We start from the raw sequence: 27,415 nt of genomic DNA on the forward strand, positions 1-27,415 counted from the left end.
CCCTATCTGACTCCCTCCTAATAATTCTCTTTAGCCCTTTAATTGACTTTCTAAGAAATGCCCCTGAGATACTTATACTTGTATTTATGTAAACAGCTGGGTTAACGAAAGGGGTAAGGAAGTTGACTTAGAAGGGTTTTTAAATGAGGAAGATACAGAAAGGACATGATTATAACTTAGGCTGTGAAATGCATGTTACATTATGATTTCATTTCTGACACTTTTGGATTATAGGAGAAGTGATCTGCTGTGTTGCTGTAGTAGAGAAATGAAATAACGTGGACAGGTTTTTAACTATAGGAGAACTGGAATTGGATACTCGAGGTAGATTTCACTTTTTAAAACAAGTCCTAGGGAAAAGGAAACTAAACATTTTCCCCAATTATAATACTTAGAATATTATTATAGTATCATAATTAGACTTAATACATTAGATTAAAAGTTTGTAGTATAACAGTGGAAACAAATGAGGCTTGTTGATGACCACTTAATAATAGCGTTCTATCAAATTTAAGATTTTTTCCTACTTTTTAGAAGGGCTTTTTAACATCATTTCGGTACCTTAAACCTATTCCTCTTTCTGAGCAACACTGAAAGATGGTTAAGGCTCTGAAGCTCCACTACATAGTATGATCCACTGTATAGTGTTTATGTACACATACATATACCATATAGTCCAGTAGAGTAGTCACTAGCCACTGAAAAATCATTTCCTTAATTGCACTAGCCACATTTTAAGTGCTCATTAGCTGTCACTGTAGAAAATACTACTGACCAGTGTTCTAAAGGGTAGCTCTGATATTTAATGAGAGTTTCAATACTGATATGTGACATTTGGTCTAGTCCTTGAATATTAGTGCTTTGGGGATTATACATTATTACATATCTTGAATTACCTTGAAAACCTGGAAACATGCTTTTTTGATTCAAACATTTGAGGATCCTTAAGAGGTTCAGATAATCCTGGTTCATTTTATTTTGAGTATGTTCTTCACGTTTAAAAATATGAATATAAAATGAATAGTAAGATTACTGTCTTGGTAAGCCTGTTGAGTGAATTAAGTTGTAGTCAGGGAAAAAACTGGTTATCATTTTATCTGAAGTGAATTTATTTTAAACATCAAGGTTGCTATATTAAAATTTCTTCCAGAGTGAGATGTGAATGTAACAAAATGTTACTGAGGTTTGAATGAAGTTTCATCCTGGGGATAAATGATGAGGCATTTAGATTATCTGCTTAAAGACTTAAAAAATATATGAAGATAGGTCTTCAGATCATAGGTGTGTATTCATTTGTTTTCTAATTGGGAAGAATTTTATTCTAGAGAAGTTGGGAGCTTTTAGAGCCATCTTTACATTTTCATGGCTAAATTTATAGCTGGAAATTGGGGATCAGGGCTTGAAGTAGTCAGTAGATCGATTTTCCACATTATCACCTCTAAGCTTAGACTTTTTCAGAATAAAAACCTGTTATTTATACCTAAACATCCTCAGATTTACAGACTGCTACCCAAAGTAATTTGGACAAGGTTAATGAACAGTACTTGAGGTATATTTGCTGGGCTTTCAAATTGCATCAGTAATCCTACCTGACAGTTTTAGGAAACACATAAGGTAGGCCAAAGGAATGTAAATTTTGGCCTGAAATATTTGGGTTCCCATTTATTTAAAGTCCCAGCAGTTGATCAGAATTCTCAAAAAAGTGACAAGTGAAGACCCCTAGAGTTTTAGTGTTTAATTGTGACTGCTTAGATTATTTTTTATAGGCCCCAGACATATTCTAATTAGTGTGGATAATTTACTACGTTGACAGTTAAGATCTTTCATGGGATCTGTAAACAGTCTTAACAATTACAGAATGAATTTAGCTTTGCTTTCGTTTTAAGAAGGCAATACATAAGAATCTATGTGGAAGAAAAAATTTAATTTTGCTGGGGGAGTATTATGAGATGACTCAGCAAGATAACGAAGAATGATGGAATAATAAGAGGTTCTGAAGGTAGAAAAAGGGAGACTAGTAATCCTTATGCGTGAGGTAGAATTATTCTCTTGTATCCTTATGCATAAGGTAGAATTATTCTCTTAGAGTCATACACCCTTCTATATAGGTCTTTATTTTATAAGAAGTATTTCATATGTAGTACATAGTTAAATTACAGGTAGCCCTTAGCTTTAAGAAAAATCCTTAGCTGTAATTTATATTACTGACTTCCTTATATTTGTAATATCCATGCAGTACCTCTAATCATGTTTTGCATATGAATATAGGAAAACCTTTTCATGTCAAATATTTTCCAAAAATGAATTTTCTTGGGTGAAATCACTAGGAAATATTAATGGGTTGTGTTAGAAGAAAAATAAGTAATAAGAATTGGTGATGATACAAGTCAACATGAGCTCTTAACATCAGAACAAAGAACATCAAATACTTACTTGATGTGTTTTTCCTTTTATGGTTGAGCCTTCCACAAATCTGATAAATTGGGGATTTGTTCTTAAGAATTTTTCTGGACATTATGAAACGTTTTAAAAAGTTAAACCATGAAGTCACCTCTGCTTAGCATAACATTTTTACAGGTAGGATATGAGCTTTGAAAAGGAGGACCTAAGACATTTCAGACATATTTAATTTTAAATGTGTTGGTTCATGTTGTTATGTACCCCCCCAGAAATATTTTAATTTGGGTCATTAATACATATAAACTGAAAACAAAGGATTCGTTTATGTATATAGTAAATACATTCTTTGAAGAAGTGGAATTCTTAAGACCAAACTGTATCTCTGAGCAACTGCAAGAAGGTGAAAAGATGTGCAGATGAGTAAAAGACCAACTGACCTGATAGTGGTTTTCTGCTTGCTTACTCAAGAACCTTATTGCTTCTGAACATTATGCTAAAAAGAAATAGGATAAAATGAAAATTGCTCATGAATATAAAATTAATAGTTCCAAAACAGTTGAAAAAAGTACCAGTTTTTGTAAATGACTGTTTTGTTAGTGAAGGCTAGAGAGTTTTAAGTTCTTTGTGCAATTTTCTGTGATCATAATTTGATACAGTAGAAAATACAGTAGAAAATATGAAATTTGAAGTTCAGATGTTGGGTTGAGTTCAGCTGCTGCTTCTGATAGCGTGTAACTTACCTTAAATGATCCTCATCTGCTTTCCAAGTTTCTTTTACTTCTTGGTATCTTTTCTGTACTTTACAAGATTATTAATATGTAAGATTACTGTTTCATTTTTGATATGTAGCAACTAAAGATATGAGCACTTTTTAGAATTTAGGGGGTCTATCATAATTTGAGATAATTATCTATGTTTTCTTTCTTAGCCTGTGGACATCTCTACAGCAATGAGTGAACGGGCACTTGCTCAGAAAAGACTAAGTGAGAATGCATTTGACCTTGAAGCCATGAGCATGTTAAATCGAGCTCAGGAAAGGGTATGTAGCAGTTTTAATGTCTGCTAAATGAGAATTTAACTAATTAGATGGTTGTGACATAAGTAAATTCTGTGGCATGCTGTTGAAATGTAGGTCCTAAAAATCCAAGGAAATAAGTAATTTATTGTAATTAGCTTATTTTAAATGAAAGTGATTTTGGGGCATGGTCATTCACTCAGTAAATGTTTATTGTGTACTGTGTGGCAGGAACTAATGTTTAAGAGAGTTAAAATAGAAAAAAAATCCCTGCTCTTACTGAGTTTGTAATCTGGAATATTAAAGTAGCTATGTGTCCATCATAGCTCTGTGAGATGTAGGTACTATTATGATGTCCCATTTTCCAGCTGAGGAAACTGAGTAAAGAGTGGTTAGTCAGCCTGAAACAACTGTAACACTGCATGTTAGCTACACTGGAATTAAAAAAAAAAAAAGTGATTAGGCAGTCTGAGGCCAGAGTCTAGACTTAAATTTTTAACAGTGGACAGCTTTTCCTTTTGTCTTCTACATTCCCATGGTAGATCTATATAGAAACGACAAATACATGTTCAGACAGATAAATACACTGCCTAACAATACCAATGTTTATTAGCAAATATACTTTGAAGGACAACTGATTCTTTAACCATCACAATAAATGCTGGTGATTAATGTAGGGCTCAGGTTTTAAAGAAGGCTGTTTTCTGGGTTTGAATAATTCCCTGCATTTATTACTCCTTAAGCGTGTCTCTTGAATTCTGGATTTCTAATACCACAAAGAAGGTAATTAATTAAAAACTCAGGCGATCATAACATTTATTAGATTGCATTTATATGAGGTACATAAAGCAGAGGGCAGGGATCCTGTGCTGCATGAAACTCTTTTCTGTATTCATGTATCCATGTGATGCTTTGGAGAATGAGTATTATCGTTAATGCTTTTCAGTTGTTAGACGTACATCTCAAATCTCGTTACTAATGGCACCCACTGAATGTTACCAAAGTGCTGCTTTTAAGAAAACATTTTAAATATGTATGCATTCATCAAATTGTTCTAAAAGTTGAGTAAGTCTTATTCAGCCTTTTCAAGAACTAAATAAAACCATTTCATTTAGTGAAATAAACCAGTGGGCATTTTTGACTAGACAAGTAATTTTACTCAGTTGATTGAGGCATCTTTTTTTTTTTCTTCAGATTGATGCCTGGGCTCAGCTGAACTCCATTCCCGGCCAATTCACCGGAAGTACAGGAGTACAGGTTCTGACACAAGAACAGTTGGCTAATACTGGTGCCCAAGCCTGGATTAAAAAGGTACACAACATATGCACGTACAAAAGTGTCCAACTACAAAGTTAAGATTTTTTTTAGAAAATGTTTTATTAAAAATGCACGGAGAGGCCAGTAACTATAACCAAAGTTCATGAGTAAATTTGCTGTGTGTGCATACTCTAGGATGGACACTGAAGATGGACCTGATTCATGAGACAATGGCAAATGTATAAATAAGGCTCAAGAGCCGCTCAGTTTATATCCTGAAGTTATTTGTTATTGCTGCTGCTGGTCTTTTTGGGGGTGGTTTTTTAAAAACTGTGTTTTGAATGCTAACAGTGTATCTCAGGTGCTGTTCAGAATGTTCCACAGTTCCTGTTGGACTACTAATCTAATGATTTCAAAGCAGTGGTTCTCAAATTTTTTCTCATCATGGGATACTTTATTACAGGTTTATTTTTGGTGGATCACTGTCCCCAAGAGCCCTCTTACCACCCAGATTTTCCATTTCTTTGCTCCTCTGTCCTTCTTTCCCCTTCTTTAGTGCCTGTGCCCTCTTGTAAGCTCTCTTGGCCCTTATTTCTCACCCTTCTGGTGATCACCCCGATCCCTGTGGTTGTCAGCTGCTGGTTATAGCAAGTTGGTTGGGAGGCCCCAGTATTAGCACTGCATGTGGTGATCTTGCCATGGGACCGGAAGGCTGGGGAGGATGGTTGGACTGGGGGCGGGGGGGGGGGGGGGGGGGGGGGACGGTGGGCAGTGCTGAAGGGGTGGTGAAGGGGGTGGAGTGGGGATGGAGAATGCTATCTGTGGACCACCATTTAGGCCCTGGTGGCCTCTGGTGATCCACAGGCTCAATTTGAGAACCACTGATCTCCTGAAAAAACAGGATATGTAAGACCTAAATTCAAGGGAGAGGATGGACGCCTCGTGCTGTGAAGATGTAGGTGCTCCTGGTTTCAGATTCCTGCAGTGAGACCTGTGAACTCCACCTACGGCTGCCTCATTGTTGGGGGAGTCTTAGGTGGTTAAGAAGGGCTTTCTAAAGAAATGCCTTCTGATGAAGGGACGTGGCTTGGTTGGATGGGTGATGGGACATTTGTTTCAGGAGTACTGGCAGTATGGCAGTGCTGAAACTGGGAGGCTGCGTGGTCTAAGGATTGGGAAGGTTTCTTTATCCCGCTGTACTCCTGACTGCTTTTGTGATCATGGGCAAGTAATATACTTGGAATTTCAGTCTCCCAAGTGTCATGAGAAGACAGGTTCTTATTACTGCTTCACAGGGCAATAATTAATAACGTGATGGGCACCTATGAAGAATTGCTATGATTGCCAGTGAATGAGCTGAATTTCCGCAAAATGAGATTTTAGTTGCTTTGGATATTTTAATCTCATAACGTTTCAGTTTTGATAGCATTATCTCTGTTGATCCTCTTATTAACAAATTAATATAAAACATGATACATCCTCAATTTACCTGCCATTTTTGGTACATTTAGGTACACTATTATGTGTTTAGTGAGTATATGGCCAGATTCATTAAAAATTTACAACTTTTATGTCATTTACTAGGGGTCGGTGTTGGAAAAAAACGAAAATCTAGTAAAAATATTTTTAATTTTGAGTTCATTTTGGACCAATTATAGTATTTAAAGTAGAGTGATTTGGATAGTATTTGAAAATGGCCTTCATCTCATTGGGAAGAATTATATACACCTATTTCAATAGTTTTAATTCTTTAATACTATTTAATCTTGAAGCTTGAGTCTCAGTATTTCAGGAAGTTAGATTGAAGCTTACGTGGGTGTTTAGGCAGATAAAAATTAAATAGTCTTGTACATTACTAGGTAGGAACTTCTGAATGTGATTCCATTGTAAAATTTTGGTCTTCATTTGTATAATGAAGTACTGATCCATAATGCTTATATAGTTCTAAAAATCATGTTAACATAACTTGCAAAAATGAATCTTCTACTGATTAAAATTGGTTCTTGCAAACTTTCCCTTAAAGTTTTGATTTCTAGTCATGTAGGCAGTTGACAGATTTTCAATCACATTATTTTAAATTTACATGTAAGGCATTTTGATAAATTATGAGATGTGTTCATGAAAGTTTTTAAATAATAACAAGAAAGCAATGCTTTTAGGAAAACTCCCATTTATATGTTTACAGAAGAATATTTGCTACTGATATCAAGGAAGGAATGAACATTTATAAAAATGTGGAAAAGTCATTAGCTGGAAATTTATCATTTATCTTCACTGTCAATGGTCTCTTTGTTGTGTTTAGAAAACTTTCAGTGATCACATAGTTTTTCTTGCCTTGCACTAGCCTAACACCCTCCTTTATGTTAAAAACCACATGGAATGCCAACATAGTCCATATTCATTTTTAGTTTGTTGCAGTATATTCTTAGATGAAAAAAGATGGGAGTTTTACCATTATTATGTCAGTAAGACATTTTTAAGTGGTTATTAATTTAAAAGAACCTTTATTTTCTGGAATTAAGTGATTTGGACATGACCTGATGACCCGATGAGTATTGTTTACTATTATACTCATTAGATTAAGCAGCTTTTTGGTGAACTATATACACAATGGGGTAAAGAAACATGAAGATAGTAGAGAATGGAAACCGAGTCGGAAGCCTGGGTTATTTGGGGTTTTGTATTATACTCTGCACAGTTGCCCTTTTTTTTAGGAGTGTTGCCTGGAAAAGAGGGGCGGATGAACCTGGAAGTAAGTAAAAGTCATTTTAGGTGTGTAGCAACAAGGCAGTTGATATCCAAGCATCAGCTAACTTTTCTCTTTATACATCAACACTGCATGGCCTGCACCAAATAAGGAACTGAACCAGGGGTATGTTTTTACCTCCACAGCTGCCTCCTTCCATCAGAGCACCTAGTTGTACTTAATGTCTAGTCACACATCATTGGCATGTTTTTCCCCAGCATATAATTTACAAAGCTGGGGGAAAAAATAATACAGTTTTACTACTGTGTAAAAATAAGATTTTAAAAATTTAGCATTAACTTATCAATATAGGAAATGATTAATGCATACTCTTCCCAGAGATACCAAATTTTTGACTCCCTCTGTTGATAAGTTAATGACTTTTGCTATATATGTGCTAGAGAACATAAGTCTAAAATTTAAGAACAAGGGGAAAGTAAAGCAGGATTTTGAGATGTTATAAATTAAAAGGAAAATGGCCAATAAAGATCAACAGTAGAATTCATCTGTTCTGTGTACATGGATGTCCTTTAAAATAGAGGCATCACATATTTATTTCTTAATGTGTGAAAATGACTGTTGACCATGCTAATGTATATAGTTGTGCATCTTAAGACATTAAGTGGTTTGCTGCTTTGATGGAAATTATGGTTCAGTGGGTTGGATACAAGAGAGATGACTGTTCACAGAATAACCTGTGAACTTTCACCCCTCTGTATGGAAACTTGTTTCAGGGCCAAATCCTTGTAGCTGTCTTCTTGCCCCGGTCAGTGCCAGCCCTACTATTCACAACACTGCTGCTACCGAGGCCTAGGTATGTAAACGTTTAAGGAGTTTTTTAAAAGTCTTTTAACATCAAGCTAGGATTTAAAAGCATTCAAATTCAGTTTGGTATAATGACAGGGTATTTTATGTGACTGTCCATTTTTTACTGTGTAAATAGAATTTAAAGATTTTTACCTTTTGGTTCATAGGGATTTTCTAAGTAAAATATTTATACTTGCTTTAAGGTAGAGTGGGAAAGAAAACTTGGATGTTAACAGTATGCTGCTTCAGTGTCCAAACTATTTCTAAATGATTTCTGGGCTTTATTCATTAACTAGGTACACCTGGGACAATTAATATTATTGACTGTTTTAACATTGCCTTCTTTTTATTTTGCAAGCTAAGAAGAGATACCAGTGAACCTAAATAGTGGACGAAAACAGGAGTGTTCTAATTTTTTTTTTTTTTTTTTGGAGGGGGGCAGGAGGGCTACTGTTTTAAACTGCCATTTATTTGCCTTATTTGACTTTCAAAATATTATGTTAATGTGAAAATAATTAGCATCCACACTACAGTATGTATATAAGTATAGAAACTTAAATTTAATTGCTATATCAGATCTAGAAGTAAAATAAGATTTTTTTTTAAAAAATTACACTGCATTTGTAGTCAAATTCTAACTCTGAAATGGGGACATTTTACCTTTCTTTCTTTGGATAGGATCAGTTCTTAAGAGCAGCCCCGGTAACTGGAGGAATGGGAGCCGTTTTGATGAGAAAAATGGGCTGGAGAGAAGGAGAAGGATTAGGAAAAAACAAAGAAGGAAATAAGGAACCTATCCTAGTTGATTTTAAGACAGACCGAAAAGGTAACACATTGTTCTGGGAATGTTTATTATACCTTCTTTAATATTTAAGGTTTCGGGGCTCCTGGGTGGGTCAGTCGGTTAAGCATCTGATTCTTGGTTTTAGCTCAGGTCATGGTCTCACGGTTTGTGAGATCAAGCCCTGTGTTGGGCTCTGTGCTGACATTGTGGAGCCTGCTTGGGATTCTCTTTGCCCCCTCATTTGCCCCTAAAATAAATTTATTTATTGCAAAATAAATAAGTAATATTAAAAAAAAACACTTAGGGTTTCATTACCTTCGTAGATTTTTTTTTTTTTTTTTAAGTAAGCTCTTTGCCCACTATGGGGCTTGAACTCATGACCCTGAGATCAAGAGTCATATGCTGTACCAACAGAGCCCACCAGCAGCCCCATCTTTAAATAAATAATAAGTAAATAAATAAATAAATACACACACATAGTAATCTTACATTTTGATATCCTTGATGCTTAACTGGAGCATATATACAGCTGTTTGTTAGGAAACAAAAGTTTAACCCATTCGTGACAGCTTGTATAAATACAGATGAAGTCACTAATTTGGGCTTTTAAAAGGCAGTTGTAGTTAAGATGCTAAATAATAAGGAAGTAGGCATATATCAGTGTGACTGAAATTTTAACTAGATTTCTTTTTTTTTTTTTTTAACCTTTTATTCATTATTGAGAGACAGAGACACAAGTGTGAGCCGGGGAGGGGCAGGCGAAGCAGACTCCTGGCTCTGAGCTGTCAGCACAGAGCCCCATGTGGGGCTCAAACTCACAAGGTCATGACCTGAACCGAAGGCTATGCTTAACTTACTGAGCCACCCAGGCACCCCCTATATTTCATTTTTAGGAAATGGAATCCCCATTTTGCTTTCTCTTGATGGGGAACATACACTTGTTGTTTCTAGGATTTATTTTTTTCTTTTTCAAATATTTTATCTTATATATTCTCCTTATTTCTTACTAGAGTGCTGTTTTGTCTTCACCTTATAAACCCTTTTTTGCATGTCTCTTTTTCTGAGTTTATTTTGAGAGAGTGGGGAAAGGGCAGAGAGGTAGAGAATCCCAAGTAGGCTCTGCACCGTCACCATGCAGCCCGACGTGGGGCCCTAACCCACAAACTGCGAGATCATGACCTGAGCCGAAATCAGGAGTCTGCATATCCCTCTTTTTAAGCTCCATAATGGAGTTTTCTTGGATTGGGGCTGGAGAATAGTAGAGCAGTTGCTGGCAGTAATGTTAACTCTTCATATTTTCTTGTTCTTGGGGCACCTTGGAACTTTGCTACTCATGGGGATCTCTCTATATAGCTTGCATGCAGTTGCTGAGTATTAAAAATACACTTAGTGCTTATTGAGAACAGCCAGCTGGTACCTTTTAAATTCTTCCCTTGGAATTATGTTTTAAGTAGAATCAAATGGCTCAATGTCAGCTTAATGTGATTTCAATAGCTTGGATAAGCCTGATTTTTAAAAACTGTAAAGTTGAACACTAGAATTTTCATTATCTTTGTAATCAGAGAATTGAATTAAGTTGGAGATGATGCAGTTAAATTATTCTTAATTGGAAACGAACTAGCTCTGACCAAACTGTGTCTTATAAAATGTTTTGCTTCAGAAATTCTACATTCTCATCCACATAGAATACTGTGATGCCACTTTTTTCAAATTGTAGGGAGTTTATTGGTAATAATTCCAAGTAGGCTAGAAATAGCATGAGAATCATCCTGTGCTAATAAGCGTTAATTCAGACTCTAAATTAGAAAAGGACATTGTACTGATTATGTCACATTGACATTGTATTACTTCTACAAGTTGAATAGATTTTTTTGAGTCCTAAAAGGTGGTTTTTTGGAAGAAAATATCTGTGAAGGCATTGCATAATTCCAGGGAACATCATCTTTGGAATTCTGTGACAGGTGTTGGGTTTGGAGAAGCATACTAGCAGAATTAATGAAGAACTGGTTGAAGAACTCCCCCTAGGAGAAATGGAAGTCAGGAAAGCATTGATTTTGGGTAGTGATACAGCTAAATCCCTTTGGAAAGGGAGGTTATACAGTGAGATTAGGTTTGTCTTTTGAGAATATCTTCATTTGATAAGTCAGAAAGGGGTTGTTTGCTGGGGGAGAAAAGGGACACGTTCATCTATAGAGACAGCCTCTCCCTTTTAGTTTTTTTGGGGGTGTGTGTGGCCTAAAAGCCTCACCATCTGGGGAACTTCATTAACTGAGCCATCATTTTTTAAGGAATGGGAAACCTTAGATTGCACTTGTAATAGCCTCTAGTTTTTAAACTTAGAAAGAAACAGACCTGTAGTTGTTAACTATGGCACTTAATTTATATACATATTTATATACTAGGTTTTCTGAACATTTGATTTTTGTACAGTTTCTAATACCACGGTACATGATAAACATAAAGATTTATATATTGAAACAGCAAAATAGAAGTCAAATGATATAAAAATCAGGGGTAGTGGGAGTTGAATATTTTATTGAGATTCAGGTTCCTACAGAGGGAATCATTGTATTTATAATTTTGAATGATGCTTTGGGATTTATTCAGTGAACATTGGCTTTTTATTTTAAAGGTCTTGTTGCAGTAGGAGAAAGAGCACAAAAGAGGTCTGGGAACTTCTCTGCTGCAATGAAAGATCTGTCAGGTGAGCATACATTTAAATTTCCTCTTGTCCCATCCCCAACTTGAATTCATAATCTGTTGCCACAGACAGTAGAAATAATTAACAAGTTATTTTTTTTTTCTCTGCAGGCAAACATCCTGTGTCTGCTTTGATGGAAATCTGTAATAAGAGAAGGTGGCAACCACCAGAATTTCTCTTGGTCCATGATAGTGGCCCTGATCATCGCAAACATTTTCTCTTTAGGGTAAATATGAATTTGTGCATTAATTATATACCCCTACTAATTTGATGACTTAACCTTAGAGGGTGAGGGAAAAGCACTGTATCGTCACAATATTGATACATTGTGGGTTGGGAGTGAATAGATGTGTGGGTAGAAGTGGTAGGGTTTTTAAATATTTAAGTATACTTTAATATGACCTGTTAATATCCTGTTTTTCAAAAATGTTGGAGGGAAAGATGTGGGCAAAATCTGGTGAAGAATTTGTTGACATTTTCTAGTGGAACATGGGGAATTAATTTAGTGTTAATTTAGTAGCTTTTTCAGGGATTTCTCCATCCCCTTTCCCCATGCCCCTTCAATTTGAAGACCTTAATTTGTAGTCCCTTTTCCTAAATGATTTGCTGCTTCTGGGTTGAGATTAATTTGACTTCCATAGTATGGGTTTTATAGTTTTTGTGAATTATTTTTCTAGCATTTAGTGAAAAAATACAAAGCTAATAGATATTAAAGTTTGATGCTGTTCTTATTGTATGTTTTTCTTGAATAGGTATTGAGAAATGGAAGCCCTTACCAGCCCAATTGTATGTTTTTCTTGAATAGGTATTGATAAATGGAAGCGCTTACCAGCCCAGCTTTGCCAGCCCTAATAAGAAGCATGCTAAAGCCACAGCAGCTACTGTGGTTCTTCAAGCAATGGGCCTTGTACCAAAGGACCTCATGGCTAATGCCACTTGCTTCAGGAGTGCCTCACGTAGATAGATTGAGGTTTTATATTAATCATTTCAGATAATTTTACTCTGCATCAAAATGTATTTCCTCTTTAATGTTGTAAATATTTGGCAATTTAAGACATTGTGTAAAAAGCAATCTGTACAAACATCTCCAGGCTTTGATTTTTGTACCATGGAAATTGTATTTAACCATACAGGGTTTTGGTATGTTTATATTGTTTACCTTAGTGATGTATTTGTTTAAGTGGCTAACATCCAAACGATTGTTTGAAGGCATCCGTAATCTTCAGTGTGGAATGTTAAATAACGCTTTTATACTGTATTTTGTACTATGATGTAACCTCCCTTCCTTATGGCTAGGCTGCTGTAACACTTGCCTGTAATCAGTGAAGGGCTGTGCACCTTGTACTAGTTCACAATGGGTTCTGCTGGACAGATACTGGGCCAGTGTTATTGAGGTAATCAAGATCTGTTCCACAGGGCTAATGCCACCATCTCCCCTTAAAATTTTGTAGAGGTTATAAAAAGAAAGTGGTATGTTGTGTGATGATCAGCACTAAGTCCTGCATTCCCATCAAAGCCACTTGGGCCATGAGAAGGGAGTCAAAATGAAGTCCGATTAGAATTCTACTGCAGAGGCCAAGTACATTTAGTATGGCATTGAGTTGTGATATAGTTTTACTTTGATGTGCATTTTGAATTTCAGCTACACCTAGATAGACGTTAAATGATAATTAAAATGCTGTAACCAACTTATCTAATAAAATCGGCACCCAGCCACTATTTTGTTGACTGAGAAAGTTTAAGTTTATGTTAATTTTTAGGGTCTGATAGAATATTTCATGTGTATTACAGTGGTATTCATAATGCTATGTCTCTAAACTTTATTTTCAAAAGCTTAAGGCCCAAATATAAACTTCTCTGGAATAAATGTGGTGTCTTATTTTTTGGATCATAAAGTGAACACATACTTCTTCACTAAATATTGTCATTTCTTTACCCAGTGCTTTTGATTTCTACGTCCTTTTATTTTAAGGAAATTTGAATTACACACACAACACACACACTCGCGCGTGCACACACACAAATACCTACAAGAACATTAAATACTCCTTTACCATGACAGCTGAGCACACTTTACAATTAACACTATTCTATGTGGAATACAAAATACCCCTCTTTGAATTAACATGCATTAAAAAAAAACAAATTTAATATATTTGAAAATAGAGGAATTAGAAATGAGAATGAAGGCAACTAAGGTAGAGACATCAACAATTAGCTATTTGTCTACAAATACGAATTTGTCTACATTTGTATCTTTATAATCTAGAACCTGCATATAACTGTAGGTATAGGTAAATTGTCAAATATGGTTTTGCCCTGATGCCATCGGTCACAAAATGCCAGTAGATAATTAATACTTAGCTTCAATTTGCCATTTGCAAGGCAACACTGACATTCATAATACTCCGTTTTCTACTCCGTTTATAATTAGCTTGTAAGGGTCTGGAAGTCTCAAGTTTCTGAGGTTTTTTTTAAGAGTTGGGAGTTATCTTTATACCTGAATTATCTAATCAGAATAGTAAAAACAAAATGTTGATTTAAGGCCTTAATCCTTTTGCTTAATGCACATAATAAAAATTAAGCTAAAAGGTTGTTTATCAACACTTGAATATTTTAAAGTTCTATTCCTTTAACTTCCAAAATGAACTTTAGAGCCAAAGGTATAAGAATCTTGAATTTCCTTGCTAGAAGGCTTTTTCCTCAAAGATTCCTTTTAGGCTTACTTTGGTGTTAGGATCTCCAATTATAAACGAAGTCACTCAATTCCACAAGCCGTAAAGATGATTTTCCCAGTGTTGGTATTTGACTAAGTTGGTCCAGAGTCTTAGGGTGCAACCCACAGTTACCAAGCTCCTCCTGAAGTGTCTCCTATGGAAATTTGTATTCAAGTTAGTCAAGAAGCACATCAGTCTTTGGACACTGAGATTTTGCTTATTTTTAAGTATATATTTTAGAAATCTCTATACCCACTGTGGGGCTCGAACTCATGACCCTGGCAAAAAGGCACATGCTCTTCAGGCTGAGCCAGCTGGCTGCTCCTTTATTTTTCAGAGGCTCCGCATGCAAAGCGGGGCTTGAACTCCCAACCCTGGCTAGAGTCGCATGCTCTACCAACTGAGTCAGCCAGGCACCCTTGAACACTCAGATTTTTAAAATTACCATGGGAATTTTGACAAACAGATGCCCTAATTCACGTTTATGAGGTAAAGGCAGTTCATTATCAATAGAAATTGATGCTAAAAATTTTCACCTCTAGCAATAGCATCCAGAAATACACAGTTTTGGTCATTTTTAGAAATCTGGCAAATGATAGAAGCATGAGGCAGTTTTAAAGGTCTTAATTATAACCCGTGAATGAAAACCTTACTATGTCCAAAATTAAAGGCAAATATTGGTTAAATAGCCATAGTTGTTTATAATAAAGGTATTTAGCAGTATTAAGTTCTGGATCTGAGATAGCCATGAAAATAACTTGCCTTTCCTTTTTGTTTGGAAAGTTCTTTAGTCATTATTGAGTAAAACAATCTAAATTCATAAAATTTACCCCTAAAAAAACCAGACCTTATCCCTTCATCTTAGTAACTGTGATTGATAAACAGTACAGTCGAATAACCTGAGATACAAGTTTGGCTCATTGCAAATCATTGATTTCTCCCATCTGAGGAAACTACCTACAATGAAATATGCTTACAGCTGTCTACTTACCTTATCCAGTATTTTATTCACTGGCAGGCAGATATTAAATACAGCAGTTGGCTCATGTGTATACAGTCCAGCAGAAAATGACCCATTCTGTGAAGATTTGAGTAGCATGGTCACAGAATGTAGAGAATGAGGCATGATAGGACCTGTAATCTCCAAACTAAATTGATCTTTGTATCCAGAAACAGCTTGTGTCTTCACATTTACACTTCGTGCCTTCAAGAAAATTTAAAGAAAAAATTATGGTCACCATCTCTCAAGCTTTTGTCCCTAAAGATTTGTTCAGTAACTTCATTTGGGTTTCCCTCTTTAACAGTTGTAGACTAAAAGGTACAGCATAGAGGGAATACAGTCAGTGGTATTATAATAGCATTGTATGGTGACAGTAACTACACTTGTGAGTATAGCACAAAGTAGTTCATATGACATCAAAAGAATGTTATATGAGTAAAAATGTTAATTCTCCATCTAGAGCACATCTCCAAATTAGGACTCAGTCTCAGTATGTTCTACAAAATACAATTTTTCATATGGTATCCTGATTTATATATTTTTATTAAAATTTTTAATGGTAGTTGACACCCAATGTCACATTAGTTTCAGGTGTACAACAGGGATTCTACAACTCTATATGCTGTGTTCACAAGTGTAGCTACCATCTGTCGCCATATAACACTATTATGCCATTGACTATATGCCCGACACTGTTACCTTTTGTCCCTTTGACTTAATTCATTCTGTAACTGGAAGCACATACTTCCCACTCCCCTTTACCCCTTTTTACCCTTCCCACCCCAATTCAGTGGTATATTTTCAATGCAGAATACTGGACAAAAATAAAAATTTAATTCTGCTATTAACGTTCAATATGTATTTTATATTTATATGCATAATTTTTTAAAACAATATGGACACACAACTACTCTTTTCACTTATTCATGATATAGGTTTTGAGATCTATAATTTAACACAACATGTTTGGCTATGTTCTTTCGCCAGTTAAGAAGTGAGACAAAATGAGATTAAGCAACTTTTCCATGTGGGAAAAAAAGAACACCAAGGTGCTTTTGCTGCCAATCATATTCATTTTCATTCATTCATTCATTTTCATATAATTCAAATAAAACATTTCATATAATTCATATTTGCACATAATTCTTTTGATACACCTTTAGATCAACGAATTTTTTTGCTGGGAGGAAAGCGAAACAATATGCACCATGCAAAATGCTAGGAGTTATTAAAAACAAATCAAGAATTTGTTCTTCAGTTCTTCTTAAAAAGCCAGTTTTTGAAAATTAGAATTTTTTTCCCCCTTTCATTACCTTAAGCATTTGCATTGTGGCACCTCGGAAAGCTACAGGGGATAAGAGGGTTGGTGGAAGTCCTGCCTGTGGGCCTGAGCTTGCAATTAAACTCTTAGAGTTTATCAAAAAATTCAGCAATGTAAGGGTGTTCATTCCCTTCACCAACACAACAGACTCAGGTCTGTGGTCCATTTGCACTTCACGTTTCTCTTTGCGTCTGAAGATGACAGTCAAGGAACTCGCAAATGGAAATCCCATACCAGTGGGAAAAAGTCATCCTGATTCTGAATCACCCGGGACCCTTTCTTCCCACTCGGAACTGGAAATGTTCTTGCTATCCCACTTAGTTGCAATTATAAGGTTATCTGTTAAAAAAAATTTTTTTTTCAACGTTTATTTATTTTTGGGAGAGAGACAGAGCATGAACGGGGGGGGGGGGGGAGGGGGGGGCAGAGAGAGAGGGAGACACAGAATCAGAAACAGGCTCCAGGCTCTCAGCCATCAGCCCAGAGCCTGACACGGGGCTCGAACTCCCGGACCGCGAGATCGTGACCTGGCTGAAGTCGGACGCCCAAACGACTGCGCCACCCAGGCGCCCCAGGTTATCTGTTTAAATCAAAACTTCTTTGACCCTCTGAATTTGCTAGAAATTTGATACCTAACAAAAACAAATTTGTTCCTTAGCCAAAAATATGTTCTATATAGAATGTTTTCATTTTTAAAAAAATTGTTTAGTAATAATTGTTCATGGTTTACTGATACTTAGGGAGTTTTTTAATGTCATGATAGAGAATTAGTTTAAAAAAATTTTTTTTAATATTTTTATTTTATTTTTGAGAGAGAGAGAGACAGAGTGCTAGTGGGGGAGGGGCAGAGAGAGAGGGAGACAAAATCTAAATCAGGCTCCAGGTTTTGAGCTGTCAGCGCAGAGCCCGACAATGGGGCTTGAACTCACAGACTGCGAGATAATGACCTGAGCCAAAGTCAGATGCCCAACCAATTAAGCCACCCAGGTGCCCCACGAATTAGTTTAAATAGCAACTTAAAATATTTTAAGATTTATAGTCAAATAAAATTACCAATCAACATTACACTGATCACTAACTTAATTGAACAAAAATCATTTCTAGTTAACACAACTGAAAGGATACAGCTTGATAGAGAGTATGTCTGGTTTTTTAATTTTATCTTGCACACCTATCTCTTCCAGCCAGGAAAAACTTTCATCTTCATCATCATCACTGATTACTTGTTCCCTAGGAAATTGTTATAGTTAGAGTTTCCATTTCATAAAGCTGTTTCCTCTACAAAACTATTGCACTGAGTCCGCAAGTCACTGGTTGATATAAAATATTAATCACATACTCTCCATTTCCCAAGCTTGTTCCAGATGTCTTTTTCTTCTGATAGCCATTTTCTTTTATTAACGGCAGAGAAAATTCAATACCTACATGAGTAAATAAAAGAAAAATTTAACTGACTTTTAATATTGTCTACAAGAACTTAACAAGTGTGCCCTTTTAGAGAGTATAAAATTTGAAGATTTGAGTTTATAAACTGGCTCTATTAAGGCAATAGCTTTCATACTTTCTGGACAGTAGCCCATCTCTCTCTCTCTCTCTCTCTTTCACACACACACACACACACACACACACACACACACACACACACACACACACACACACACACACACACACACACACACACCCTACCTCCTTGAAACAAAAGGTTGAGGAAACAATACATACTCTCACTACATGTATAGTACTCTGTCCTAAAGTACATTCTACTCGGTTTCTTTTTTTTTTTTTGTGAGAGTCAGTCAGCAGGGGAAGGGCAGAGAGAGAGAGAAAAAACCTTAAGCAAGCTTCACGCTCAGTGCAAAGCCCAATGAGGGACTCGGTCCCATGACCTTGGGATCATGACCTGAGTGAACCCAAATCAAGAGTCAAACGTTCAACTGACTGAGCCACCCAGGCACCCCATACTGTTTCATTTTTTTTTTTTTAAGTGCTGATTGAGCCCACTATATAGATTTCATGAGCATTAATGGTTGACCCAGTTTGAAAATTGTGTTTTTAAAAGGGGGTAGGTAATTTCTGCTATAAAGGAATTTCTAGAGGAAATTCTATTCAGATGGAAACTTTCCAGTCCAATATGTGTTTATCAGGTCAGAAAAGGGAACACTATTAACTTTAAGCTAAGTAATTTAGGAGGCAACTTAAATCACCGCTGGAAAAAAAAAACAGAAATAAAGATGTTTCTTAAAAAATATAGGTAAAACTGGTAGAAAACAATTCAATTCAGGGGCAGAGAGAGAGGGAGGCACAGAATCTGAAGCAGGCTCCAGGCTCTGAGCCGTCAGAGGGCTGGAACCCATGAACCATGGGATCATGACCTGAGACGAAGCTGGATGCTTAACCGACTGAGCTACCCAGGCACCCCTCACATTTTAGCTTTTAAGTGCTTACTATATAGTGTGGTATTCTCATTTTAAACCTATAGTTTTACCTTCATTTTTCATAGCTTCTCTTATTCCTCTAGTTGTCGGAGACACGAGAGCTGTGATTACATCATTTCCTGCTAAGCCTGCTGCACGGAACAGGATAGTAAACTGATAGGTACAAACGTAGAAATATGGGCAAAGTTTTGTCTTCAGCAAATTATATAGAGAAGTGAAGCTCACAGACCTTTGAAGCAAAAAAATTTTCTTTAGGTATTATTACACATTTAGCTTAACATCTAAAATTATTTTTATAATTCAGTTTGATACTCATTTAATTTAAAACACAACACAAATATTATAGATAATGATTTGAATTTTTGCCACTATGTACATAACTTGGCTTTTATTTATATTTTATTTTTTAAGTAGGCTTCACACCCAGTAATGGAGCCCAACATGAGGCTTGAACTCACAACCTTGAGATCAAGGCCTGAGCAGATATCAACAGTCAGATGCTTAACTGACTGAGCCACCCAGGCACGCGCATAACTTGGCTTTTAAAAGGACTAAAACCGGTCATGGGACTCACTGATGACTTCTAAATACTTTAACAAATAGTGCTGACCGATTAAACACTAGTCATTTTTTCTTTAAACAAAACTTACTTGTTAACTGGGTGCTGACTTTCTCTGAGCAGCTTCTGCTGAGAAAGGAAGCGGCCACTGACAAGAAGTAATGTAAAAGAACGTTTGCAGTATTTATAGAACACTTACCGCACTTCCACAATTGCATAAAGAATAGAAAAAAAAGTAATTTAAATGCTGGCTATTAACAGTTTAGATAAAATAATTCAGAAGGACACAGAGATCCTTTTACCACTACACATTCCTATATCATAAATAACAGAGAACAGTGTTAAAAAGTAAAATTTACTACTGGGATGCACAAGTTTTTACTAATCTTACCAATCACTCATTAAAATGTGTTGCAAGGTTTCATCATTTGACCAAGGGCTTATCTTTCCAGTCATTTTTCTATCAGCTCCAATGCGAGGGAACAGAGGTAGCCAAGGAAAGGCAGGGTGGAGCCAGTAGATAAGGCTCTGCTGGAAGGCACATCGGAGCTCAGTGGAGAGTTTGGGATCCTAAAATCCAGAGATGATATCGGACAGTTTTTGCCACATTAGAAGTATAAAATTTCATTAAAAAGTACTGAATATGCCACTTATTCTGAGAATATTTACGGTTTCCTATAGGAAAGTATTAATAACTATTACGGGAGCTAAAATGTAGTTTATTCTTGCCAATATTTATTGTATGTTGAACCACATCAGAAGGAAGACTTAAACACAGATGGGACTCCCATCTCTCCTGTTTTCTCCTGAGAATAACTATCTCTGTCATCATTAGGGTAAGGGTTACAGGTGGGGATATATATTGTATATAAGTAACGCTATGTTCAACTCCTCTCCGCACACAACTGTGTTTCAACAGTAGCTAGCGAAAATGGGTAATGCGAAATCATACATCATCCTGATCTATTTATTAAAAAAGAAGTACCAAGACCTCTTTTAGGTAATCGCTTTTAACCTAGTTTGAGTTGATGAGCTGCCTGAAAGCAATGCAATTACATTTCTCTAAAACCATTCTAGAACTCATTAACTTTACTACATTACAGACTATCAACCAGGTAGTCACAATTAGTGTGTATAAAAAAAAAGAGTATACATTATGTCAGAAAATCAATAGTGTAACCAATCTGCCTTTGCAATCCTACTCAATAGCTTTTCATTTCTTTCCCTTATATTTTTTTTCCTCAAAAGGCCTAGAAAAGAATAGTTTAGTTCAAACAATTCCTGCCTGTAACATTAACTAGTTCTTAGGACAGGTCTCTAAATTTAACAGGCAGTTATTGAATCTGATAGAAAAAACTGTTTGAAAGCACCACTTGGGAAATATAAAATTTCTCACGTCCTTGTGTCTTTAAATGTCGGAAGAAAAACTTACTAGAAGGAAATTTCTGTGACATTTTGCAGAGAAATACATTTTACAATTAATTTGATACTTTAAAACATACTCCTTTTCTTTCAGAATTACCTGTATACTTTGAGGCAAAGTAACTTCTGTTGCCCTACAATGCTGGATGATACCTTGAGCCTCTTCCTGTGCTTTCAAATGATCTGCCCAGGTAAAGGGTTGAGAAGAGGTGAAAAGGAGTCGAGTTTTAATACTCCAGTCCACAGGTAACTCAGTACTTTCTGAGGATGGAATATCAGATTTGGAGAATGATACTTGTGGAGTCTTTTAGAAAACAAAGAACATAAAAATTAGTAGAGTACCGAAAAAAACCTCCTTCAATCTACGTATTTTACCAACATGATCACTAAAATGTCAAAATTTTATAAACTATAATAACACTGAAAATATACTACACACTATGAAAAACTCTAGAAAGAGTTAGACTAAACTGTCGACAGTGCCTTTCTCTGGGAAGTGGGAATTTATACAGGTGGTAGTGGTGAAGGGGTACATTTTACCTTTTAGTTTTACATAGTTCAGTTATAAGAGGCATATACTATTTCCATGATGATGATTTAAAAAAAATCTATTGATATTGCTATCAAAGCAGAAATTTTCCCCAAAAAGCACCTTCTAAGCCTCTAAAACTGGAAGCAGGGCTAAGCTGCTCCTGCAGGTAACTTAGGTAGGGCTCTTAGAGGCCATAATGTTACCTAAGACCCATTTCCTGATCTCAAAAATTTCTTTCCAAGCTGTTTTGCTGTACTTTCAAGTCAATATTCTCACTTACAATAATTCCTTAAGGTAACATCACAAAAAAACAGGGAAGGGAGAATTATTTCTAATACACTCTGTGAAGACCTTTTATTTACAAGAAAGGGAGACTGGGTCTTGGAGAGCTCTTCTAGCCTGCTCCTATTAGGACAAACTATGCATTTGTTTTTTGTTCTGTTTTTCAACATTTATTCATTTCTGAGATGGAGTGTGAGTGGGGGAGGGGCAGAGAGCGAGGGAAGGAGACGCAGAATCCAAAGCTGGCTCCAGGCTCTGGGCTGTCAGCACAGAGCCTGACACAGGGCTCGAGCTCACGGACCGTGAGATCATGACATGACTGGACACCCGACAGCCACCCAGGCGCCCCTATGCTTTTGCTGAACTATCACAACAGGAGTACCTGGGGAATGGAATCAAGACTGTGTGTGCTGTGGTGAGGTCGGCAAGGGTCAGCGACCGGCCACAACCTGTGGCGGTCACGTGGGGATCTAGTCTGAAGAGTCAGTTAAGGACTACCTTCAAAAAGCAGCTGCGTGGGGAGTGACCAGCTGGAGCTGTCGCTACCCACAGAGGGACGGTGTCACAAAACTGCTGGAGGTCGAAGGAAATCCTCTATCTACACCAACCTTAGCGGTGGTACCATTACAAACAGCATGCCTACATCATCCAAAGGCAATTACGGTGCTGACGCCATCTCTTCCCCTGGTAAGGGTGATCACGCCCTCAGCACTCTGCCAAACGATTTGCCAAGTCAATGCTTCTGAGAGCTACGGACGTAGATTCTAAGAATACGCATTCTGATGACATTCAAGGACTATTACCTGGAGTAACTCGGCCACGGCTGTTCTTTCGGGGAACTTCTCTTCCCAGAGCAAATCATTTTCTTGATTAGAATCTAAACACTGAGGAGGGAAAAATGGGGCTTTTAAATCGTAAACGATGCTGGGGTTTGCTTTAAAGAGGCGCTGAGCTTCACCCGACCCACGTTCCTCAATAAATGCCAAGTGCGGGCATTCACATGCCCCCCAATTAATAGGTCGGCGCTTCGCTTGTTTCGTGTCTGCACTTTACTATCAAAATCGAGGGGACAAAAGGCCGGTGATTTGGCTTCTCGTGATTGATGGAGAAACCGCAAAAAGACCCAAAAGGCTTTGGGACCAAAAAAAAAAAAAAAAAAAAAAAAAAAAAAAAAAAAAAAAAAAGCCAGGCAATTGGGACCCCAGGAATCCTCAACATTCCTCCATCTCCAGAGTATTTTCGAGCGCGTCAGAAAGGGAGGCTCTGAATCACAGAGGGAAGGAGGGTCCCCAGTGATCGTCCCGTCGAAGTGGCCTTCCACGACGAGTTGTTCCAGGATCTTTCGAGCTGTCTCCCCACCGGTCCCTAACCCCCAGGAGGCGGCGGCCCGAAGTCGTCCGTCCCGGGCCCGGCCGCGGGGGTGCGCGCTCAGTGCCCTCCGCTTCCCTCAGGACCGGCCGACGCGAGCCGCCCGCGGGGCGCACTTCCCACAGAGCCCGCCTCTCAGAGCAGCCCCTCCCGAGGCTCTGGGCCCCGATACCGCGGCGGCCACCGCTCTCCGCGCCCGTTTCGCCTCGAACCCCAGAACTTGCCCCAATTCACAGCCGAGTCCACTACGAGGGCCCCTCGACACTCACCGGGTCCTGCGCCTCCTGCTGGCCGCGGGGCGGCCCGTCGGGGGGCTCCGCGGCGGCCGGCGGCCGGTTGTCCAGGCGGGCGAAGGGGTTCCTGCGGGCCGCGGCCGGGCCGCCGCCGCCTCTGCCAGCAGCCGCCGGGAAGGGGCGGAGGAGCAGCCCGGCGGCCAGAGCGGCGCGGCGGGGCGCCGGCTCGGGCTGCTCCCTGGGTGAAGCGGCGGCCTCAAGGCTCCGGACCCTTTTCCGTCGGAGCCGCAAAGTCTCGGGAGGCTTCCTGAAACTGGGCGAGTAGCCGGGAACCGAGATGGCCATGACGCGCGGCGCTGAGGAGCCGGCCGGCCTCCCCGTGGGCGCTTCCCGCGCGCGCTGGCCCCGCCCCGACGCAGCCCCGCCCCCAACGCGCACCGAGCGCGTGCGCCGTCGGCCGCCCGAGCGGCCCCGCTCCCGCTCCCCGCTCCGGTCCGGCGTCCCGGCGTCCCTCGTAGGTCCTGGACCCTAGTCTTTTCGAGGGTACAAGTAGCTGGGAAATACGCGGTCCAGGGCACCGATGTGCACTCCCGTATCCGGCACCGGAACAGCTGACCGCTGTTTAAATCCGAAGCAGGGATGGCGCGAGCTCAGGACTAGGCGCTCGGAGGAAAAGGAGACGTCACACTTGAGCCGCTGCTTCGATAAGCTTACGGACGGCAGTGGCGACGTCTAGAGCTGGGGAGAAGGGCCTGCGCCAACATCCCCCTGCCCAAAATAGAGAACCCTGGCAGGAAATCAGCGCGGCCTCCTATCCCCCGGCGCACGCAACGCCACAGCAGCCCCCCCCCCCACGGCCCCCCACCCCGCATACACTGCAGCTGCCGCCGGCAAGTTATGGTGATGGTGCCGTTTGATCCCGAGGAAACCCTGAAATAAATGAATACTTGAAAAAATTTTAAAGTGTCTATGGACTAGATCTTTTGAGATTTGAAAATATATTCAAACGATTAAATTACGACAGCAAAGGCTGGCTAAGGAAGGATGGTACTGAGAACGGAGTTGATACAAAATGTTATTTTGACGTACCAAAAGACAACTTTATCAATAGAGTAGCGTGGCTTTTCTCAAAAGTAGTTTCTTCATGGAAAGAATTTTATAATCGAGGCAAATGTATGGAAACGACCAAAACGAATTTCAGAATATTCCCTGTGGATGTTATAGAATTGTCTTGACCGTTTTTGTAATTTTTCAAATACTTCTCAAAAATTTCAAGTAACTTTGAGCATGTTGACTCACAGCAGGAAAACCAAACAACTTGCTTTTAACTTCCTTGACTTTTCTGGACAATTTCCAAGGAAACTCTGGCTTCAAGTATTGGAAGGGGTTTATCCGACTGATGTCTGAGAAAAAACAAAATTAAAATTGAACAACTTGCTTTTTTCTTCCTTGATTTTTCTGAACAACTTCCATGGAAACTTTCGCCTCATATAGTGGAATGGGTTCATCCAACTGAGGCCTGAAGAAGAATGAAATTATTAGAAAAGTTAGGTTAAGGTAGAGATGAGTAGAACACATAGGATGCTAGTTGACAACTGCTATAGTTCGACTCTGTTATTTTAAATAATCCAAACAAACTCATCCATTAGTATTTCCACTGGTAAAAGTGGTTAAATTTTGAAGGGGAAAAATGCCTACTTTATCCACTCCCAGATCCAACTTTAAAAACCAAAACTGTACTTTTCCCTCTTCTCAAGCTATTGGTTATTTCACGTTGCTCTCGGAAGGGTGATGAGAAAAGCAAAGGTGGTGTGGTACCATATGGAACGGCATAAGGAGAAATCACCGGCCACTTCTATCTTAGGGAATACTTATTGGTGTATCACAAGATACACTTGGAGGAATACTAAAGAGCAGCTATTTAAACAAAATAGTAAAACATGGAGGCATTAAAGTATGCTGTGAATACTGAAACAGAAGCAGAAATGCTTGCCTTACCTCCTTGACAACAGAAAAATAAACAAGAGTGATTGGTTACTTAGCGTACCTAAAAACACCACTTGACAACTTCTCCATCACATCCTTTAAGATACGTAGCTGGAAAGATCGTTAAGGTGGCAATTAAGAGAGGGAGAACTGAACAAGGGAAGATGTTGGGCAGGTCACCCATTTAAGTTCAGCACTCTCAGAAGTTTGAGAATCTAAGTTACAGAAATACTGTAGGCTGTGAAGTTTACCTAGAACACAGGGAAATGCGGAACCGACCTGAGAGAAGTGGCGACATAAGAGGGCCTAAACATCTAAGGACAAGTGACGAAAGAAGCAAGCCTAATGCCTGGTCCTAAGTAATGACTAATGTTATCTCCAACCTGGAGAAATAAAATGGTGTCAGCTTTGCCTTTTAGCACTATGTATGATATTTTTAGTTAAAAAACAATTTTAGCACTCACATCTCTTATGTTAGGTGCACATTTATTTACTAAACTGGCCGCTAATTAGCTCAAAATTTGTGTGCAGAAAAGTTAAACTGTGGTTTGTCGTGAAGGGAGTAAAAAATACTGTAAAATTAAGAAAAAAACATGTAGTCATTTAATTGAAATTATAATATTAGGATTGAGAGTATGTGATTGCTAGTGCTAGCGAATGACACATGCCATATAATCACACAGTTGGAAGGAGGTCTCTGTTAAATCACAAGCAGCAACTGGCTCATGTGTGAACCCACTGAGGGGTCCCCACAAATGAGGACTAAAGTCTGATTCCGGGACTTTAGAATTCAGGACTTTAGAAAATGTACATTAGAAAGCATGAACACAAACCATTTTATAGATTTTCTTAAAAAGGACCTAAAGAATATTCACATACTACAAATTCTCTACTTCTGTTAAACGAAAATGCCAACAGTAACTCTGAGAGAGTGTGTACAGGGCATTAAGTAACACAGGCAAAGCAGCCAGCCTAGCTACTGACATGGAAGATTCAAAACACGCCATCTAATGGTACTCTTAACACATGGTATTCTCTATTGTTAACTCCCATGATATTCTTTTTTTAAGTTTATTTTGAGAGAGAGGGAGAGAGAGTGTACGCAAGAGTGCAGGGGAAGACCAGAGAGGAGAGGGAGAGAATCCCAAGCCGGCTCCATGTTGTCATCATGGAGCCTGATGTGAGGCTCGAACCCATGAACCATGGGCTCACGGGCATGAACCATGCGATCACGAACTGAGATGAAATCAAGAGTCGCATACTTAACCAACTGAGCCACCCAAGTGCCCCATCATCCCATGATATTCTTGACAATTACAACATTAGTGGACAATTAAGTTGCTTAAAATTGAAATCTGAAGAATTCTTCTAGACAGTTAAAAATTCAGTTTATTTTCCAAATTTAATAGAAAAATATTTAATCAGAAATATTTTAAACTCACACATTCACTACATTAAGGGAAATTTCCAGTTTGGAAATGTATTTTGTAGGGGCGCCTAGCTGGCTTAGCTGATAGAGCAGGTGACTCCTGATCTCGAAGTTGTGGGTTCGAGCCCCATAGTGGGTGTAGAGATTACTTAAAATCTTAAAAAAAGAGAAAGAAATGTATTTTTTAAACTCAACATATGCAGGGTACTAATTAAATATTCCTATTTGAAAGCTCTGAATTGTCATTGCTCTTAGAGGAGGTGGGCCTTATAAGTACCATATGTATATACACACATTTAACAAAAGCAAAGTATGATATTCAGTAGAGAGAAACTCACGGCTATGAAAGTGTCTTTCTTCACACACAGATATACCCTATTAGTAATAAGAACTTATATTTTATCCAATATATTAAAATTTT

General features: G+C 38.2%; 3 protein-coding genes across 8 annotated transcripts in view; 1 reads left to right on the top strand and 2 right to left on the bottom strand.

Annotated features, from left to right (window-relative positions):
• The window catches only part of SON (SON DNA and RNA binding protein), a 33,299-nt gene extending 19,722 nt beyond the window's left edge, over nt 1-13,577 (top strand). Inside the window, exons 7-12 of one of the 3 annotated variants that reach the window (XM_086675885.1) lie at nt 3,329-3,439; nt 4,610-4,726; nt 8,904-9,051; nt 11,642-11,713; nt 11,821-11,936; nt 12,516-13,577. In XM_086675885.1, the coding sequence (XP_086532011.1) occupies nt 3,329-3,439; nt 4,610-4,726; nt 8,904-9,051; nt 11,642-11,713; nt 11,821-11,936; nt 12,516-12,674 (723 nt within the window). In that variant the 3' untranslated portion in view covers nt 12,675-13,577. Of the gene's footprint in view, nt 1-3,328; nt 3,440-4,609; nt 4,727-8,152; nt 8,233-8,903; nt 9,052-11,641; nt 11,714-11,820; nt 11,937-12,462 lie in introns of those variants that run through there. The other 2 variants (XM_086675886.1, XM_086675887.1) reach the window with 2 other exon arrangements.
• Nucleotides 11,525-24,407, bottom strand: DONSON (DNA replication fork stabilization factor DONSON). 2 transcript variants are annotated; one of them, XM_086675901.1, is made up of 11 exons: nt 23,616-24,407; nt 22,782-22,862; nt 21,265-21,468; nt 20,134-20,312; nt 19,834-19,890; nt 19,234-19,412; nt 18,088-18,169; nt 17,874-17,978; nt 16,741-16,939; nt 15,419-15,631; nt 11,525-14,581 (listed from the first exon to the last, which is right to left on the bottom strand). In XM_086675901.1, exons 1-11 carry the CDS (start codon nt 23,922-23,924, stop codon nt 14,444-14,446), a joined length of 1,746 nt encoding a protein of 581 aa, XP_086532027.1. In that variant the 5' UTR covers nt 23,925-24,407; the 3' UTR covers nt 11,525-14,443. The 2 variants fall into 2 exon arrangements, with proteins under 2 accessions (XP_086532027.1, XP_086532028.1); XM_086675902.1 differs by lacking the exon at nt 19,834-19,890 and having other exon boundaries at nt 13,654-14,581; nt 23,616-24,405.
• Nucleotides 24,408-24,560: 153 nt separating this feature from the next.
• CRYZL1 (crystallin zeta like 1) overlaps nt 24,561-27,415 on the bottom strand; it is a 35,872-nt gene continuing 33,017 nt past the window's right edge. For 2 of the 3 annotated variants that reach the window (XM_086675904.1, XM_025913694.2), the window contains 2 exons: nt 25,627-25,672; nt 24,561-25,098 (listed from right to left, as the gene is read on the bottom strand). In XM_086675904.1, coding sequence (XP_086532030.1) covers nt 24,999-25,098; nt 25,627-25,672 — 146 coding nt within the window. In that variant the 3' untranslated portion in view covers nt 24,561-24,998. Of the gene's footprint in view, nt 25,099-25,626; nt 25,677-27,415 lie in introns of all 3 variants that reach the window. The other variant, XM_086675903.1, reaches the window with a different exon arrangement.

The sequence above is a fragment of the Puma concolor genome, chromosome C2, assembly GCF_028749965.1.
Source record: "Puma concolor isolate L17-30 chromosome C2, mPumCon1.1.hap2, whole genome shotgun sequence".
In the NCBI taxonomy this organism is placed as follows: domain Eukaryota; kingdom Metazoa; phylum Chordata; class Mammalia; order Carnivora; family Felidae; genus Puma; species Puma concolor.

What these genes read in the sequence shown, in the direction of transcription:
- DONSON (XM_086675901.1), bottom strand. Translation starts at nt 23,924, where the DNA reads ATGGCCATCTCGGTTCCCGGCTACTCGCCCAGTTTCAGGAAGCCTCCC. An exon ending in AGCAGGAGGCGCAGGACCCG is followed by an intron (nt 22,863 to 23,615) that starts GTGAGTGTCGAG and finishes TTCCCTCCTCAG; the next exon opens with TGTTTAGATTCTAATCAAGA. An exon ending in CCGTGGCCGAGTTACTCCAG is followed by an intron (nt 21,469 to 22,781) that starts GTAATAGTCCTT and finishes GTTTTCTAAAAG; the next exon opens with ACTCCACAAGTATCATTCTC.